The sequence below is a fragment of the Benincasa hispida genome, chromosome 4, assembly GCF_009727055.1.
Source record: "Benincasa hispida cultivar B227 chromosome 4, ASM972705v1, whole genome shotgun sequence".
NCBI classification, from domain to species: Eukaryota; Viridiplantae; Streptophyta; class Magnoliopsida; order Cucurbitales; family Cucurbitaceae; genus Benincasa; species Benincasa hispida.
The window spans coordinates 27,586,279-27,602,683 of NC_052352.1; the positions used below are offsets into that span (position 1 = coordinate 27,586,279).

The 16,405-nt window shown below is 32.4% G+C and overlaps 2 protein-coding genes across 2 annotated transcripts; one reads left to right on the forward strand and one right to left on the reverse strand.

The window, feature by feature from the left end:
* The first annotated feature begins 754 nt into the window (after positions 1-754).
* LOC120075810 lies at positions 755-8,852 on the forward strand. Its single transcript, XM_039029485.1, has 14 exons — positions 755-1,068; positions 1,428-1,555; positions 1,701-1,772; positions 1,861-1,974; positions 2,125-2,193; positions 2,280-2,336; positions 4,136-4,219; positions 4,405-4,467; positions 4,631-4,795; positions 4,931-5,086; positions 6,657-6,737; positions 7,124-7,191; positions 7,306-7,435; positions 8,588-8,852. The coding sequence occupies exons 1-13, from the start codon at positions 888-890 to the stop codon at positions 7,385-7,387; spliced, it is 1,320 nt and encodes a 439-aa protein (XP_038885413.1). The 5' UTR covers positions 755-887; the 3' UTR covers positions 7,388-7,435; positions 8,588-8,852.
* Positions 8,649-13,923, reverse strand: LOC120075811 (NAC domain-containing protein 92). Its single transcript, XM_039029487.1, has 4 exons — positions 13,830-13,923; positions 13,419-13,722; positions 11,019-11,290; positions 8,649-9,805 (listed from the first exon to the last, which is right to left on the reverse strand). The coding sequence occupies exons 1-4, from the start codon at positions 13,833-13,835 to the stop codon at positions 9,245-9,247; spliced, it is 1,143 nt and encodes a 380-aa protein (XP_038885415.1). The 5' UTR covers positions 13,836-13,923; the 3' UTR covers positions 8,649-9,244.
* Between the last annotated feature and the right edge of the window lie 2,482 nt (positions 13,924-16,405).

The window sequence follows — 16,405 nt, forward strand, 5'->3', positions numbered from 1 at the left end:
TGAAAACATTGAGTTTATGAAATAAGTATTTGACAACGACCAAAAATATCTATGGATAAAAATGAGTTTATGAAATAAATTGATTTAGGATAAGCACTTGAAATCGATTCTTACAAAATTATTTTTTTGAGAGTTTAATAGCTTAATCTCTCTAATTTGTATAATTCTTAAAATCAACAAAATGTCCTCAAAAGTTTTTTACCTCGTTTCTACTATGTTGTTGTGGCTACCATCTCCCTTAGTCAAATCTAGCCACCATTAATAGCCAACTCCAGAGACCATTACCATCGCCATCGTCATCAATAAACGAACTATAGCAATCTTTATTTTAAATTTTTAGTTCATAATATTCTATAATTTGATATTAATAAAAATATGTTTAGTATATAATAAATCAAATAAATTTATATATAAAAATAGCTTTGGGAAAAAATTGTCTAGGTAATGTTTTTAGAGATTTTATTAAAAGTATTTAAATAAAAATGATTTTTGAAGAAAAAAATTCTAAGTTAATCCGGACCGACCCGACACGATATTTTTTAACAAAGTTTGAATGATGTTTAAATTAAAACAGCCCTAAGTTTAGAACGGCGAATACGTTTCCGTAGTCAAGTGAATAATATCTCTTAGAACGGCGAGTGCCACGTACGCAGATTTTGAAAACCCAGTACACGTGTCAGCCGCGTTGGCAACCTCTCGGCCCTTTAATGTTTTTGTTCCTCTAATTTCCCCAATTTGGAAAATCATATTAAAAAAAAGGAAAATTTAATATCTTTTTCCTTCTTAATTCTTGTTCTTAGTTCCTGTCAGCCGCTGCACGTTTTGCACGACGAACACAAAATCGCTGGACTAGCGGCAACTCCTTTTCCTCCTCTCCTTTGGAATCCATGGCGGTTCCGAAGCTTGTCAGCCTAACGATTTGTTTAGCTTTAATTGTCTTCTCCGCCGCAGCGGACGCAATCGTCGACGGCGGAGACGACGTAATTGAAGTCGTTAGAGAGGATGGCTTTGATTCTTCCGTGCTTAAGATCGAATTAGAAAAACTTAATTCTAAGATCCGAGAGCTTGGTTAGTTTTTTCCTTTTAATTTTTCTTACTCTCTTGTGCATTTGAGTTTGTTTGATTGCTGAGAAAGCGTAGGAAAATGTGGTGGATGAAGTATTAGTGCGAATTTTCGTGTTTTGTTGAAGCGAACTTGATTACGAATGAACTGGAACTTGTTTCTTTCTTATTTGGCTGTTTCAATTCTCTTTTCTGCCGAATTGATGTTGTTTCAAGTTGATATGGTCCTTCGAAGCCGTATGGATTTTAGAAATAAGAAAACGTTTGCTGTGATTGAATAAAGCTCTGCCATATGCTATGCATCTCTGAGAAAAGATTTTTCACGAAGCGTCTCCTGTGATTGAAGCGTTTTCCTATTTCTGCAGAGGTCCTTATCGATGAAAAAGCACGGGAATTGGAGAGAAAGGATCATCTTATATCTCAGAAGGATGAAATATTTAGGGACAAGTCAGATAGAGTTTCATTTCTTGAAAGCGAGATAGAATCTCTCCAGGTTGCCTCTCATATTTATCTATTGTTGCAATTATAGAGATTGATTTTCTGATACCATTACTGCCTCATGTAACCTTTACTCCACTCTATTCTCTTTTTGGGTATTTTGTATTTTATATCTTATTTGTAATTCTTGTTTTGGGTAGAGAGAAGGGAAATTACATGCCGTGGAAACAATTGCAAAAGCTCATTCACGTGCTGCTGAATTGGAGAAGCAGGTACATATGATATGGAAGTCTTGAACAGGATGACCATTGTAACTAGGGTATCTACTCACTCCGTCTGTTTTTGTATCCATCCTTTCAGATCAGTGAACTTAAAAAGGAACTAGATGCTCAAAGCAGGGAGAGAAGTGCTCTGGAAGTGCGATCAAATGAAGCTGAGAAGAAGATGCATAAGTTTATTTCAAAACTGGAGAAAGTAAGTTGAGTGCATTTGTGGAAACATGTGGATTGGAATTGGCATTTGGCAGCCTCATTGCTGCTCACAGTTCATGGGGAGGAACTGTTTTAGTTTTTCTTTAGTTCTGTTCTTGTGGTTTTGATTTTATTTTTTGCTTTTTGTTTACAGCTTCAGAACACTAATGAAGAACAGAAGAGAAAAATTCAGAAACTCGAACGTGCGCTTAAAGTGGCTGAGGTACTCTATATGGTTTTGCTGCTGCTAGCGTGCATTTTATGGAATCTGATTGTTCCTGTCTTAGCAAATTTCTTGTCTATTCTCAGGAAGAAATGATAAAAGCGAAGTTTGAGGTCACTTCAAGGACTGAAGAATTGATGGAGGTGAAGTTTAGTAATTAAGTTATTCTGTCATATCGTCGCACAAGTGAATTCCAGTACTTTATTTGCCCTCTGTGTAGTCAAATAAAACTTGAACTATGTGCTCTCAATGCCGGAAGGATTTTTCTCCTACCTCAATAAAATTTCTCATTTAGGTATTCAGATTTTGGATGAGGTTTAAGTGGTTTTACTATTAAAGAGAAATATTTCTTCCGTCTCCATATAATCATTTAAAGTCTGCCCAAACATTGGTTTTGGAGCTCCTTTATGGGTTTCATCTTTTATATGGTTTCTTATGAAGTTTAGAATTTGACGAGGTAAGTTCACCTTGAGGCAGGAACAAGATGGATGATTCTTTTTATGTGGTTTGTGAGGGGACTGTTTTATAAACATTGTGTGAGACCACCAATTGTTCAGACTTACCGTAGGAAGGGCAATAAAGGAATTCAACTTATAGACATTCCAGGGACTGTGTAAGAGAATTGTGGGGGAGTGTTGTTCTGGTAGTCTATTATCATTTTGGGAAATTAATCAGTATATACTGCATTATGCTACGGTTAGGGTTACGTTCTATATTTTGAAGTTGCAAGACTTGTCTTGTAGTGGAGAGAACCAGCTCTCTCAAATAGCTGGAGTTCCATATTGCGTTTGGACTGTTTTGTGCTGAATGAAATTATCCTTCCCTTGGCCGAATTCAGGGAAGTGGTATTGTTATTCCCTATTCTGTGAGTATTTGCAAATTGAGGTATAAGGATGCCTAACACATGGTTGTTGTTGTTTTAGAACTACGTTAGAACAGTGATTATAGAAGAAGCATCCATGAGTTCTTGAAGCGACTGCCACCCAAATTCCATGATGGACTTTGTTCTAAATTTTTGGGATCAGTTTCATGGATGTGGGAAAGAAATTTTATGAGGATGTGAAATGTGTTTTAAGTAGCTAGAGATCAATATAAATCCCCCCCACCCCCAAACACCAAACACATACATGTGCACGCGCACACACAAATGCTCACTCAAGGCATTGAGATTCTCTTGCAATTTGGGAAAACCTTTTCATTTGATCCAGAAGCTCCTCTTGATTTTTCCCTTAAATGGGCATATCCCTGCAAATTGTGAAGTCTAACAAAAAGAAATAACTCAATTTGCTGAACAACCATGCTATGTGCAAGTGCATGGAGGAAGAAGGGGATTGAATGAGAGAAGGAAAGGGGGAATCTAAAAGAAACAAAACAAATTCACGTTTGTTTTCCTCTATGCAATGTTTATACAGTGATGGGGGATTCAGAGGGTGGGAGGTAGGGGGTTGAAGAAAGATTGAGAAGAGGTGGGGTAGAGAGAGGGGAGCAAGAAGAAGATGGATTTTGAAGTTAATTTGTAAGAAAAAGAAGGGGGGTGTCGGGTGAGAGGTTGAAGAGATCTATTAGAGGTGTGAAGAATGGGGAGAGGAAGGAGGCTGAAGAGAAATCTAAAAATAGGTGAAGAACGAAAGTAGTGGGGAAGGAAGAGGTAGGGGAGAAAGGTGGGGAGTGAAAGTGAGATCTCGAAGAGGTGGGGGAGGAGGAGAAGGATTTGGAAGAAAACTAAGAAAGGGAGTTTAGTGTAAAATAACTATGTAATGAATTATGAAGAAAAAAAATAATATTAGATAAAAGAGCTTAGAGCCATATAAGCATTGACATATCAGTACTTGAAGGTCCATCTTGCTCTGTGTTACTGCTACTTCATCACATAGTTATTTCAGAGTTTTAATTGACTGAAATGACACGTAGCTAAATAGAATTTACACATAATTCATATCAGGTCCATGGTGCATGGTTACCCCCATGGCTTGCTTCATTCTGGAACGAGCATTTAAAGCCTATCATAAATATTGTGGTGCAAAAGGTACTGTTCTCTCGTTTTTTGAGGTTATTTGTTGTCATCACCATTGGCTTGCTAGCCTTTCCCATTGTCTGTTTAAGCTCATCAACCTTCAGTGAAAGTTGATTTCTATCATCTGTGCACTATCTTATTCAAAAAGAAGCTCATCAACCATCTTGTTCTTGCCTTCTTCTTCTAATTGGTTGCAGGCGTGGATGGGAAAGACGCATGTGGAGAATTGGCTGGGACCCCATGTAGAACCAATTAAATCTGTGAGATAATTTTATTAATTTCTGCTTGGTATTTTCTTGACATAGAAGAATAGCTTAGTAGCTTAAGATCATACTAGGAAAAGTATTTAAAAAAAGCTGTTATGTATGAACAGTGGATATTTGATTAGGATCGTTCATTCTGATTACTTGTTGCCAATTGCAGAAGTGGATCCCTGCCATGCAAGAACAGTGGTTGGTGGTGAAAACCAACTCTAAACCACACTTGCAATCTTTATGTAAAAGAAGTTCGGAAGCTTATGAGGCTTCAAAACAAGCACTGACTCCACATATTATAAGAGCACAAGAATTCTCCTATCCCTACTTTCAGGTATATACCTTGTGGTCTGTGGTCTACTTGTTAATTTGCTTTGTTCCTGCTCTGTATCATTGTTTTGGTTTTATTTATTTTTCTTCTCTCCCGATTTTTTTACCTTCTTTCTTTCCTCCTTTCTGATGTGGTTAGAAAGTAAAAATGGTCAGCAAACCATATGTTGATCATGTTGCTACCTTAATGAAACCTCATGTTAACAAAGTTCAAGTAGCATTAAATCCGTACACAAAGGAGATAGTTCATGCTGGTGGAAATTTAATGCAATCTGCGACTACACATCATCAGAAGGTACAAAAAAATTGGTAATTTTTTTTCGTGGTTGTAATGTCATACTGGATATTTTGTAAACTTACTTTTTTTTTTTTAAAAAAAAAAAAATTTAGCGTGGCTTAATGAGAAGTGGTATTCATTGGTGATATAAGTCCCTTGATTTGGGCTAGAGTTCATGGATTCATAATACAGTGTGGACCTGTTGTCAGGATACGAGTATTTATGGTGTGGTTCCTGTTGGTGATATAAGTCTCATCATTTTGGTCTAGAGGTCATGGATTCATAATCAGGGGTTCTATTAGAATAAAATAAGAACCAATTGTTAGTTCAAATATTTTTCTGACTTGGATGCAAAGGAGCTTAGAAAGACAAAGTCTCTTTTATTATTACATTTTGAGCAGCTCAGCTGGAGTTGTATTCAATGTTTTAAAAAGCCCTCTCGGGCTCGCGCCTAGGCTTAAGGCATAAGTCTGGTGCCTCGCCTTGGAAAGGCGAGGCTAAGGCGAGGCTCACAAAATAAGGCATGCCTTGGGTGCGCGCCTTTTGTGAAGCCCCAAGGCTCAAAGTCCTGGGCCTTGAGGCTTTTTTATTATTTTTAAAAAGTAGTAATATTTAAGGGGTTTCATTCTTTATTAACTAAAAGAATCAAGTGTACTAAGCCTAAATGCAAAATTTTGAGGCTTTTTTATTATTTTTAAAAAGTAGGAATATTTAAGGGTTTTCATTCTTTATTAACTAAAAGAATCAAGTTTACTAAGCCTAAATGCAAAATTTCTTGTGTTTGGGGTCTTTTTTTTCTTTCCATATTTCTACTTCAAATATGCTCTCTTTTAATGATAATATTTTTATATATAATGTGCCTCACAAAAAAAGTCCGCGCCTTTTCGTGCGCCTTGCGCCTGCATTTAAAAACACTGATCATACTTGACTGATCACCTTAAGCACCTTCCTTAAAAAGCATTTGCAGTCTAGAAATGTAGGAAGATCTGCAGATCTATGTTTTCAGTCAATGCTTGTAAAGTTTTTTCTATGCTACTTAGAAATTTTTGTATCTTGATGATATTTTCTATTTTTTCTGAAAGTTGGATCTTTACCTCTACATTCATGTCTTGGTCTCTTGGAGTTACAGCACTCTGAGAACTGATGTGCGGGGTGACATCAACAAGACAAAATAACCAAACATGTATAACTAAGAGTAGATTCTGACTTCTGAGATGATTGTTGTTGGTGCTTGTGAGAACTGTAAAACCTTTTTTTGAGATTAGTTTCTTTAATAAGGTCTAGTGCTCATTGTTAGTTAACTGTGGTACAACTTGTCCAACTTGTCCAAGTATGAGAGCAGAACATTATACTGTCCTTGGTAATCATGTTGTTGATAACATTTTTCCATCTTCCGTTGCTTTTTATCATAAATTATTAGCATATGGCGTACTACTTCTCATTGTATTAAAAGCTACTAGAAGGAACTCCTCAGGCAGGAATGATAATTGTCCTGCTACCAGGAATCAGAACAAGAAAATTTTACTCTGAAGTATGAAGTTCTTAATATAATTCTTTAAACTTTGAATATTTTCTTATGTTTACTCAGGTTAAATCCACCATCCAAGAAGTGCTCAACAGTCATGACATTACAAGACTGGTTGCTACTAAAGAGTTCGAGTGGCTTCTGGTTTGTATTATTCTAGAAAATATGATCTTGTTAAAAGATGATATGCAGATTTTCAGTTTAAATTTTACCTGTGAAGTTATATCGTCCTTATTCTTACAAAAAATGATCTCTTTTGAATATCTTTTGTTTATGAGGACATTATTACACGTATCAAGTCTATATCGAGTCTAGAAACCGGTTGCTTTAAAAATATTCTAAATACAAAAAGGTTAATGGCAAGGACCAAAATTTTAATGAAGTCCATGACCAGAACTTATTTTATAGTATAACAGCCGAAACGACACGGGTGTGGAAATGTGAAAATTTGGGGGTGAAAAAGGCTTTGAACCCATAAATGTGCATATTATTTTACCAAATTGATCTCTTATTATTGAATCTCATTCCAGGATTTGGCGTTATTGGCTTTACCCATGTTAATATTGTTCAATCTTTGCTCTTGCTGCGGCATATCCCGGTATGACTTCTTATTTTCTTTTCTTCTTCCAATTTCTCTACAGTATCAAAAGTATGTTTTTTTTTTTTAAAAAAAAAGAGTAGACATTAGAGGGAATAATATATCTTTGTGCAGTAAAAGGGCAAGGAAATCCGTCCGGGGTGCCAACACCAACCCTGTACGTCGTAAGGCCAAAAAGGGAACTTCTGGCAGGTGAATGTGTAACATCATTTGCTGGTCCTCTGTTGTAGACGGATTTTTAAAGGTTTGCTTTATCTCTTCAACATGTATTTCAGAATAAATAAATGAACTGCTGTTACTATATTAATGCTACTCTGTGAATTGGTATATGTTGAGAATTTATTGTGATGATGCACCTTTCTTAATTGATTCTCTCTTGCCCATCCTACTGATGACTTAGCATTGTTGCAACGGTGAGGGATGCCTTGCCATTTTAACTTGTCTTTCTTAGCACGACATGCCAGTCTCCTCCTGCCACAGGGCACTGCTTGAATGCTTCTCACCGCACCACTGATTTCGTCCTCTCCCTCTAGTAGCCTTTTTGCATTAAAACTTTCGTCACGCTCGCAAATCCACTTCCTATTATTTCAAGCTTTGACTAACTTGACTCTTAGAGCTTGAATAGCAGAACCACCATATTGGTGTTGCCGTGTCTTGTTTCAATCATTTTCTTCACTTTGCAACTCATAACCATCTTCATATGAAAAGACTATAGATAAGGTAGATATAGGTCAATTGTTCAGTTTTCTGCAACTTTTTCCAGCCCTCTGTAAATAATCCAATATTGATGCAGTGCCGAAACATAGACCTATAAAAAAAAAACTTGTTGCTTCTATTATTAATTTTATTACCAATGCACAACTCCCGAGAGAGAGCACTCAAGAAAAATGAAACAAGTGAAAGAAAGACCTAAGGGATGGCTGACACAAAAATTTGTAATCTACAAAAGCACCCGTGTTTCGCTCTAAGCCATGACCACAAAGGCCTTAGAGAATCCAGTCTGCAATTTTCGCATAGCAACTCAGAAGATGGTTTCATCTGCAACTTGTCCTTAGCGTTGATCGTAACTAATACAGAGCAAATAAAAGTGCCTTTCACTGAGTTGTACATTTGTTTTTCAATCATTCTGTTGTGGTAAAATATATAGATGCTGTTGATCATGATAGTTTTCACTACAAGTAGGAAACAAGGAAAACTAAAATGGGATGCTTGATTTTATGAATACTTTCATGCAAGTACTTGAAAACTTAACGTTGCCATATGATTGCTATTATGTTTTCATTTCAAATATCCTTTCGGCCTCCGTTATCGTTTTGTAGGTGATCCATTGTCGATACTATTACGAGCATCTAAAGATAATATCATGTTCATATAAATATAATTCGATTTTCTGCAGGTGGACAGCACAATTTTGGCTTGCCAAACTCTCTAGAAAGCTGGAACTGAAAGGTCGGATATTTTTTTTAAGCTCTTAACAGTTTCATCTCCTTTGTTAGCCACGATCGTCACACACGTGCTGCTAAATGTATCCAAGAAGTTTAGAAGTTGTACTTTGTTTTCCATGTCTGACTGCGATACCAGAGCTGTACCAAGTTTTTTGTTCATTGTGTTATTTTGTAAAATAGTCACGAAGTCAAAATAAATTATTTCAAATTTTCATCTCTTGTTAATCTTCACCGTTCAAGTTTACTTTCTGTGTGATGTTAGCAGCTTGAATGGAACTTTGCTACTGAAGGGCCTTTCAGCTGCTAGATTATGAAGTCTTGTTAGGAACAGACTTTGATTCGGAATCATGGGTAGCGATTACTCCCAAGGTCGAATCTATAAGATCATAGATATTAGGTAATTGAAAAAGGAGCTGTTTGACTGCTTACTGGTACAACTAAACTCCAATTTCGGAGTTAAATGGTACACAATGACGGAAAAAGCTGGGTTTGTGAAACGTGGAAGAAAAGAAGAGAACTATCTCTATGAAACTGTAGCAACAACTTCTTCGGTGTTTACTCGGAAATGTAATGCATAACTTGGGTATGATCAACCCAGCTGCTTCATTTTACCAAGTAGGCCAGTAATTCTCCAGGTCCATGCAATGATCCATATTCATAAATCTGTTGCTAGGTCCATTGGCATTGTTGTTGATCTCCGTCCCGTAGGCAGTCTCGGGAGCGATCGTACTGGCCATGACGGATGAAGCAATATCATGACTGATTGTCATTGTTGTTGCCACTGGTGGTGGCATTGGTCGCAAAACTGGTTGCGATACAGCTCCTCCAAGGTTTAAGTTCAACCCGGATATTGTGAAGCAACCTCCTGTAGTTGGATAGTTGAACTGGGGCTGCATTGATAAGTTGATACCATGAGTCGACCCTCCACTGCCGCTGCCACCTCCACTGGTTCTCAGCACTCGGTTAAGCTCAGCGAGCTCTGTGCTGGTTATATGGTTTCTTCCGTAGCCATACTGAGCTGCAGGGTCACCGAGTTGCATGATGGATGGTGGGAGAAGAGAAGGGGCAATTTCAAGGTTGACGTAAGGATTGACTGCTCTTGATTGGTTTGGGGGATACTTTTTAGCTCCAGGGCTTTTTTGAAATACTCGGCAAACCACCCATTCGTCCTGTGATCAAATATGCAGACCAATAAAAACCGATCACCCACGGGAGTGATTTTAACATAATTAAAATTTAAATTATTTGAAAAATTCTCAATTATTTTTAATAGTAAGATAATTTTGTGTTTAAAAGTTGATACTTAAACATTTAGAAGTGATTCAAATTTCTCTCAAATATATTTGTACTGGGATGTATTTACATTTTTCGGTAATCTCGCAGTTTTGTTAAATATTTTGAAAATTTAAAAGTCTATCAACATAAAATTGAATCCTCAAGGACGTTTTCTTTTAAGGCTTAGGGACTAGAAACAAATTTGTTTAGTTTTAACCATGTTTATAAATTATATAGATATTGTCTACTATAATATTTTAAAATTATTTATATGTAACCAACGCCCATCGTCTTTGCTTGGAAAATTTATCCACGGTTAACTTATAGTTATAACTAAAGTGAAGCATACATGAAAGAAAATTCTACTGGATATCAGCCATCATAGGTCAATTGCTGTGCGATTCAAGCTTAACAACCTTATGGTCTGGTCTATACAATGGTCGGAGTTTCGATTATAATAATTAATGTCTCTAACTAATATAAGTTATAACTAATTATAGTATTGTTTATTTTAAATCGCTTTTGTTATAGTATCTATCGTTTATTACAATATTTATCATTTTTTACTTATCCTCTCTTTTCTTCAAAATTTATGTATTTATTATTTTCTATCTAGACTAAAATAGTCCGTACCAAAATCAGATTATTATAACTTGATTAAATTAGGTTGTATATCAATCAAGGATTATCATAATCTACAGGTTATGATAACCAAATTAGTGCTCCAAACACTTCTTTTGTGTTTTTAAAATTTGATGACTAATATGTCATTAGATGATATATTATCACAGATTTAATACAATGTTCAAATGTTTCTTTTATGACAAACAATGAATTCAAGTAGTATGAAAATCATAGGGTATTTTTTTTTTCAAATTTTAGAATTCAATTTTGGTTAGATTACTTCTAACATGATTGGATAATTAATGAAAGTGATCAAAACTTATTAAACACTTGTATGTTTCTTCAAGGCAAGTAATTTCCCACCTATCAAAACAATTCTAATTTGTAACCTACCACATATAATATGATATTTTATATATTTTGATCAATGTAGTGAAAGATGAGAATATGGTAAAATGAATTAATAAAGCAGAGAAAAATTACCTTAGCTGTTCTAAAAGCAGTTTTAGAGTGAAGGCGATATTCATGCATAACCCAATTGGTTTTTTCTCCTCTTGGGGCTCTGCCTTTGTAAAACACCAATGTCTTCTTCATTCCAATCAATTCTGAAGTATTGGAATTGAATATTTCTTTGTCTTTCCCAGTGGTTTTCCAATACCCTGTGTTTGTTGCTCTGTTTGTTCTCACTCCTGTTGGGTATTTTCTATCTCTAAGACTGAAAAAATACCACTCTTTTTCTCCCATTTTAGCCTTCCCTGTTTTAAAATCGACCCTCCGTGTTAATAACATATCTATGTCATATTTGGAAGTAATTTTGAAAAAGGTAATGATTAGCTGCACATATATCCTACATAAAGAAAATTGTAGCCGAGCTAGCACCTAAATAATCTTTTAAAAATTGTTAAAGTCAATTTTTGTTATGTTTAAAATCAATCTAAAATATTAATTTTTTCAGGTACTTTCAAATATCTAATTTTAGTAACTGTAATTCCAATAAATCTTAATTTTAGTTTGTACTTTTCTTCTTTCTTTCTTTAAATTTATGAGTTTTTTCATTAAACATTTTGGAAAACTATTCACAATATCTTTTCTTTCATGAATATTATTATTATTATTTAATTAATTAAACAATTCTCAAAGTATAGAGATGAAAATGAGTTTTTGAATATTGATGTTCGATTTTACACTATTTTTCACACTATCATATTTGAATTTAAATTATGAAAAATATGTTTCGAAGTAATTTAATAAATATATGATTTTAACTATTTTTAATGCAAATATGTTAAGGTCTAAAACTTTGGTTTTGTAAACAATTGTCCACAGAAATGACCGACTAATTTTCAGAAATGATTATCCTTCAAAAATAAAAAGGAGAATTTTCAAAAATAGAAAAATAAGGGAAACTATTTACACAAAATAACAAAATTTTAATCATATTTTATAAGGATTGATATAGGCTGATAAAAAATCTATTAGTGTCTATCAATATTTTGTTTTGTTATTTTTGTAAATAGTTTGATATTTTTCAATCGGTAAAAATGTCCTAAACAAAAACAGAAAATATCTTCAAATATCAACTTCCATTCCATGCAAACCCTAATCTTTAACACCTGACTATAATTTCTTTTTAATATTTTTCATATATTTTAGTTTAAATTCTATTTTAATTTCTAAACTTTTAAAATATACATTTTGATCACTAAACTTTTAAAATTACTTCATTTTTAGTTACCGAACTTTTAAAATATCTATTTTAGTTCTTAAATGATAAAAAGAAAAACGGTTAAAAATCACTTTTGGTTCCTAAACTTTTATAAAAGTAACAATTTAGCTCCTGAACTTTATTTTGTAACGATTTAGTCATTGTATTTTCAATTTTGTAATAATTTAGTCCCTGAACTTTGGTCTGTAACAATTTAGTCTTTGTATTTTTAAATTTGTAAAAATTTAATTCACAACGTAAATTAATTATCAAAATTAGATATCAATATGATGTATACTTTGTATTTTATAAAAAATATTGAATCTCTAATTAGTTTATTGGTTTATTTATGTAAAAAATCTTATTAAATCTTAGTACTAAAATTTTAAAATAGGAATTAAATTGTTATAAATTTTAAATTATAAGAACAAAATTGTTAAAAATTGAAAGTTGAGGGATTAAATCGTTACAATCTAACAAACTTAATGACTTCTTAGCTTGGAGATATGTACACTAGGCATGTTAATAAGCTCATAAGTATATTATATATGAGAATTAGACAAGTAAATATTAGATGGTAAAATAGTGTAAATAATTGAATTAAAAAGGTTTAATGATTGAAAATAGAACAAACTACTCTTCCTATAAAGAATAGAACAAAATAAAGAACTTTAGTGACTAAAATCGATATGTATATATAATGAAATTTAAAATTTGACGGCAAAGTTATTCTTCCCTTCTAAATCAAGAGTTAAATTGTAAATACTAGCTTTAAATAGTCACAATAATGATATTCAAATTTATAGTCATGCGACCGCAACTATATTTAATAGTTTAGACTCATTCGATAAATATTTGACTTTTAGTTTTTAGATTTTAAAAATCAAATTTATAAACACTGCTTATCCCAATAAATTTCTATTGTTTTGTTATTCTCTTTCCACTTTTTTTTTTTTTTTTTAAAGAATTGACTAAAAATTTAAATGTTTTTTTTAAGATGAGTGAAAATCATAATAAGAAAATTCAAAAAAAAAAAAAAAACTTTAAAAACAGAAACTAAAAACAAAATTGTTATCAAAAGAGGATAATTAACTCTTTTCCAAACAAGCCCTAATCTGGGAAAAAACTAGAAACCCTAATTAATGATGAAAAAATAGGGAATAATTAGAAGCAAGCACCTGGTAGTTCCCAAGGTTCAAACTTGTTGAGATCAACATCAGTAATAGCTCTTCCTGTAAAGTTAGCATCTGATATCTTATTCAATAGATAAAAAGTGATTAATTCTTCATCAGACGGATGAAACCTAAACCCTGGAGGCAATGTTTGATCTTTATCTTGTTCTTGATCTCGTGTATGATTATTATCTTGATGATGACGACGATGACGATGATGATCTGATTCCGTCATAGTATTCTTCTTTTTCACCTCCGGCCTGATCTTCCCGTCCTCTTTCTCCGTCGTCGAATTATTACCGTTTGGAACCTCGAGAATTCAAAAAATACAACAACATGCATCAAAATCAAACAAACTTAAAATAACCTAAGATTTCTTCATAAATTTATGAGAAATAAAAGAGAAAGAGAACTAACTTGCATGGAGAAGAAATAATGCAGATTCAGATTCCTTGTTTGTTTTAGGGTTAGAAAAAAAGGCTTTAGAAAAAGTTTACAGCTTGATTTTTTTTTCCTTTTTGTTTTGGTGGGTAAGTAATGCAAGAAATCTATGGGGATTTATCCTTCTAAGAAGAAGACAAAATAGTGGGGTGTGTTCATCAAGATTTCACCTAATATTGGCCTTCAAATTTACTCGATATAATTTGCTTAATTATAATATTAATTTGTTCATTCTTTTTTTTTTTTCTCGTCGTCGTCGTCATCCTTGTTTTCTTAATAATGGAAGAATCCTCTTAGGTTTAAGACCTAGATTATGCATGGAACTGTTGGAAGAGTTTAATGAAGGAATGATAATTAGTGGAATTTTTTACAACATATTTCTAAGTTATATGGGTATTGTGTATAGGTCAATTTGAGCATAGCTTCACTGACTAAGACTATTAAAGTATCATAGTAATTAAAATTTTCCATGTCACCTTTTTATTAATCAATATTGATTTCTACTTATTAGACCTACATATTCATTTTCAAACTCACAAAATGAAGTGAGGTGCTAAAACGTTGAAATGATAAAATTTATTCTAACTTATAAACTTAAACAAAATTTTAAATTGATGGGTGATTTAACACATAATCTTGAACTAAAAGGTTAGAGGAGGTTGGAACCTCCTTTTTACTTTCTACGTGTTGATGTGTGAACTCAGAAATAAAGAAGAGGAAAAATTATATGTACGGGTTTTGGAAAGATTGTTTACAATTTTACATCAATTTGTTATTATTTGATCTTCCTTCTTCTACCACCAAAAACATATATATTATATGGGTATTATAAAAAAAAATCAAAACTTGGAGTTGAAATTATTATTTTGTCAAACAAATTGATGGTTTCATAAAGGAAAATGATATTGGTATAAAACATTGTTTTCTACAAATAAATGATTTAGTTAGAAAAATAGCTAGTGAATGAAAATTATTTTATTTTTGTCATTCATGAAAATCATGATTTTAGTTGTATAGATATACTAGATCATGATTTTAGTTGAACAATTTTCACTAATGAAATGAGTCACATGAGTTCATTTATAGTGTATAGATAGGGATCAGAGTCATTTTTCTTTCCTAGATATAAAAGGATAAAATAAATTTTCATCATTTCAATATTTTAGAAACATAGGGCAAAAATAACACATTCTCTACCCTTAATTGAATTATTACGAGAAAAGCCAAAAAAAAAAAAAAAAATCCATTAACTCCTTAATTTTAGGACTATTAAGCCTACGTTTGACATTGCGTTAGCTCTATTAAAAAGGCATTTTGAAAAAATCTTAACATTTAATTTTTAATTTATTTTATATATTTATCTATTTTTCACATAATCAAATCTATTTTCTATTTTCATGAACATCAATTCTTTTTTAAAAAAGTATACCATATTGATTTTTTAAAAATAAAACTATTTTCGATAATATTTGAAAACTAATCTATAAAAAACAAAATTTATTCATACTAAACAATTATTTAAAATTATAAATTACAAAAAAAAAAATTAAAAAAAAAGTTGATTATAAGTCTATTTTAGTTATTATATTAAAAATAAGATGTTTTCGTATTTATTTACCAAACACTGTAACCTACTTTTTAAGCTAAAATTTACCAAGGACTATTTTACTTTTTTTTTTTTCACTAAAAGCACAACTACCAACAATTATTTTAAAAGTTACAGTAATCTCAAACGAAGTCTAAATCATTTATCAAATTCTTTTGGTCATTTTATACCTACACAAATATTGATCTCTCCTGTCAAATCGAATATAGTTCAATTATTCGAGTATGCTAGAAACACGAGTTCCGTATTTTGAATTTTGCACCCCAATTGTACTGAAAGAAAAAAAGTATCTCTCTTGATATAATAATTGCTAGTAGGAAAGTTTCAATAATATACCACTAAAATCCTGCCAACTATTATGGTGATATTGAATGGGTTTCATTCATTAACTATGAAACAGTCAAATGAATAGATAAAAACACACAAAAGAAAGGCATAGAAACATACATGCATGGGCTGCCCAAAAGACCCTTTGGAATTCTTCAAACTCATATTCGATGATTTCAAAATTGTATTTAAAAATGTAAAATTAAGTGATTTTGAACATGAAGAAACATACTTGTTAGAGCTGCTTTTGATAATTCTTTTGCTCAGCTTTCTTGTTCTATTCTGAAGGATGAAACTATATTTTGGAATTGTAATTATCCATTTTGGCTCTCTTCTATTATGAATTAGGAGACTGTTGGTGGTACTTAATTTTTGGTCTACTAAGTTTATTTTTTTAAAAAATAAATAAAATTAAGTGATTTTGTACATGAAAAAAGTGATTTTGAAGATCAAATATGTACTAATTACTATTTTGAAAAGTAATTCTATTTTGCTGCTTTTGAAATCAATTCCCACAATTTTTTTGCTAATTTTTTGAAAAAGTCAGTTGTATATATCCGTTCATTCCATATATATATATATATTCATATCCGGTCTAAAAGTTCACATTTCAGATTAA

What these genes read in the sequence shown, in the direction of transcription:
- LOC120075810 (XM_039029485.1), top strand. Translation starts at nt 888, where the DNA reads ATGGCGGTTCCGAAGCTTGTCAGCCTAACGATTTGTTTAGCTTTAATT. An exon ending in GGACTGAAGAATTGATGGAG is followed by an intron (nt 2,337 to 4,135) that starts GTGAAGTTTAGT and finishes AATTCATATCAG; the next exon opens with GTCCATGGTGCATGGTTACC. An exon ending in TCTCCTATCCCTACTTTCAG is followed by an intron (nt 4,796 to 4,930) that starts GTATATACCTTG and finishes TGATGTGGTTAG; the next exon opens with AAAGTAAAAATGGTCAGCAA.
- LOC120075811 (XM_039029487.1), bottom strand. An exon ending in TGAACCTTGGGAACTACCAG is followed by an intron (nt 11,291 to 13,418) that starts GTGCTTGCTTCT and finishes ATTTTAAAACAG; the next exon opens with GGAAGGCTAAAATGGGAGAA. An exon ending in CTGCTTTTAGAACAGCTAAG is followed by an intron (nt 9,806 to 11,018) that starts GTAATTTTTCTC and finishes ATTTGATCACAG; the next exon opens with GACGAATGGGTGGTTTGCCG.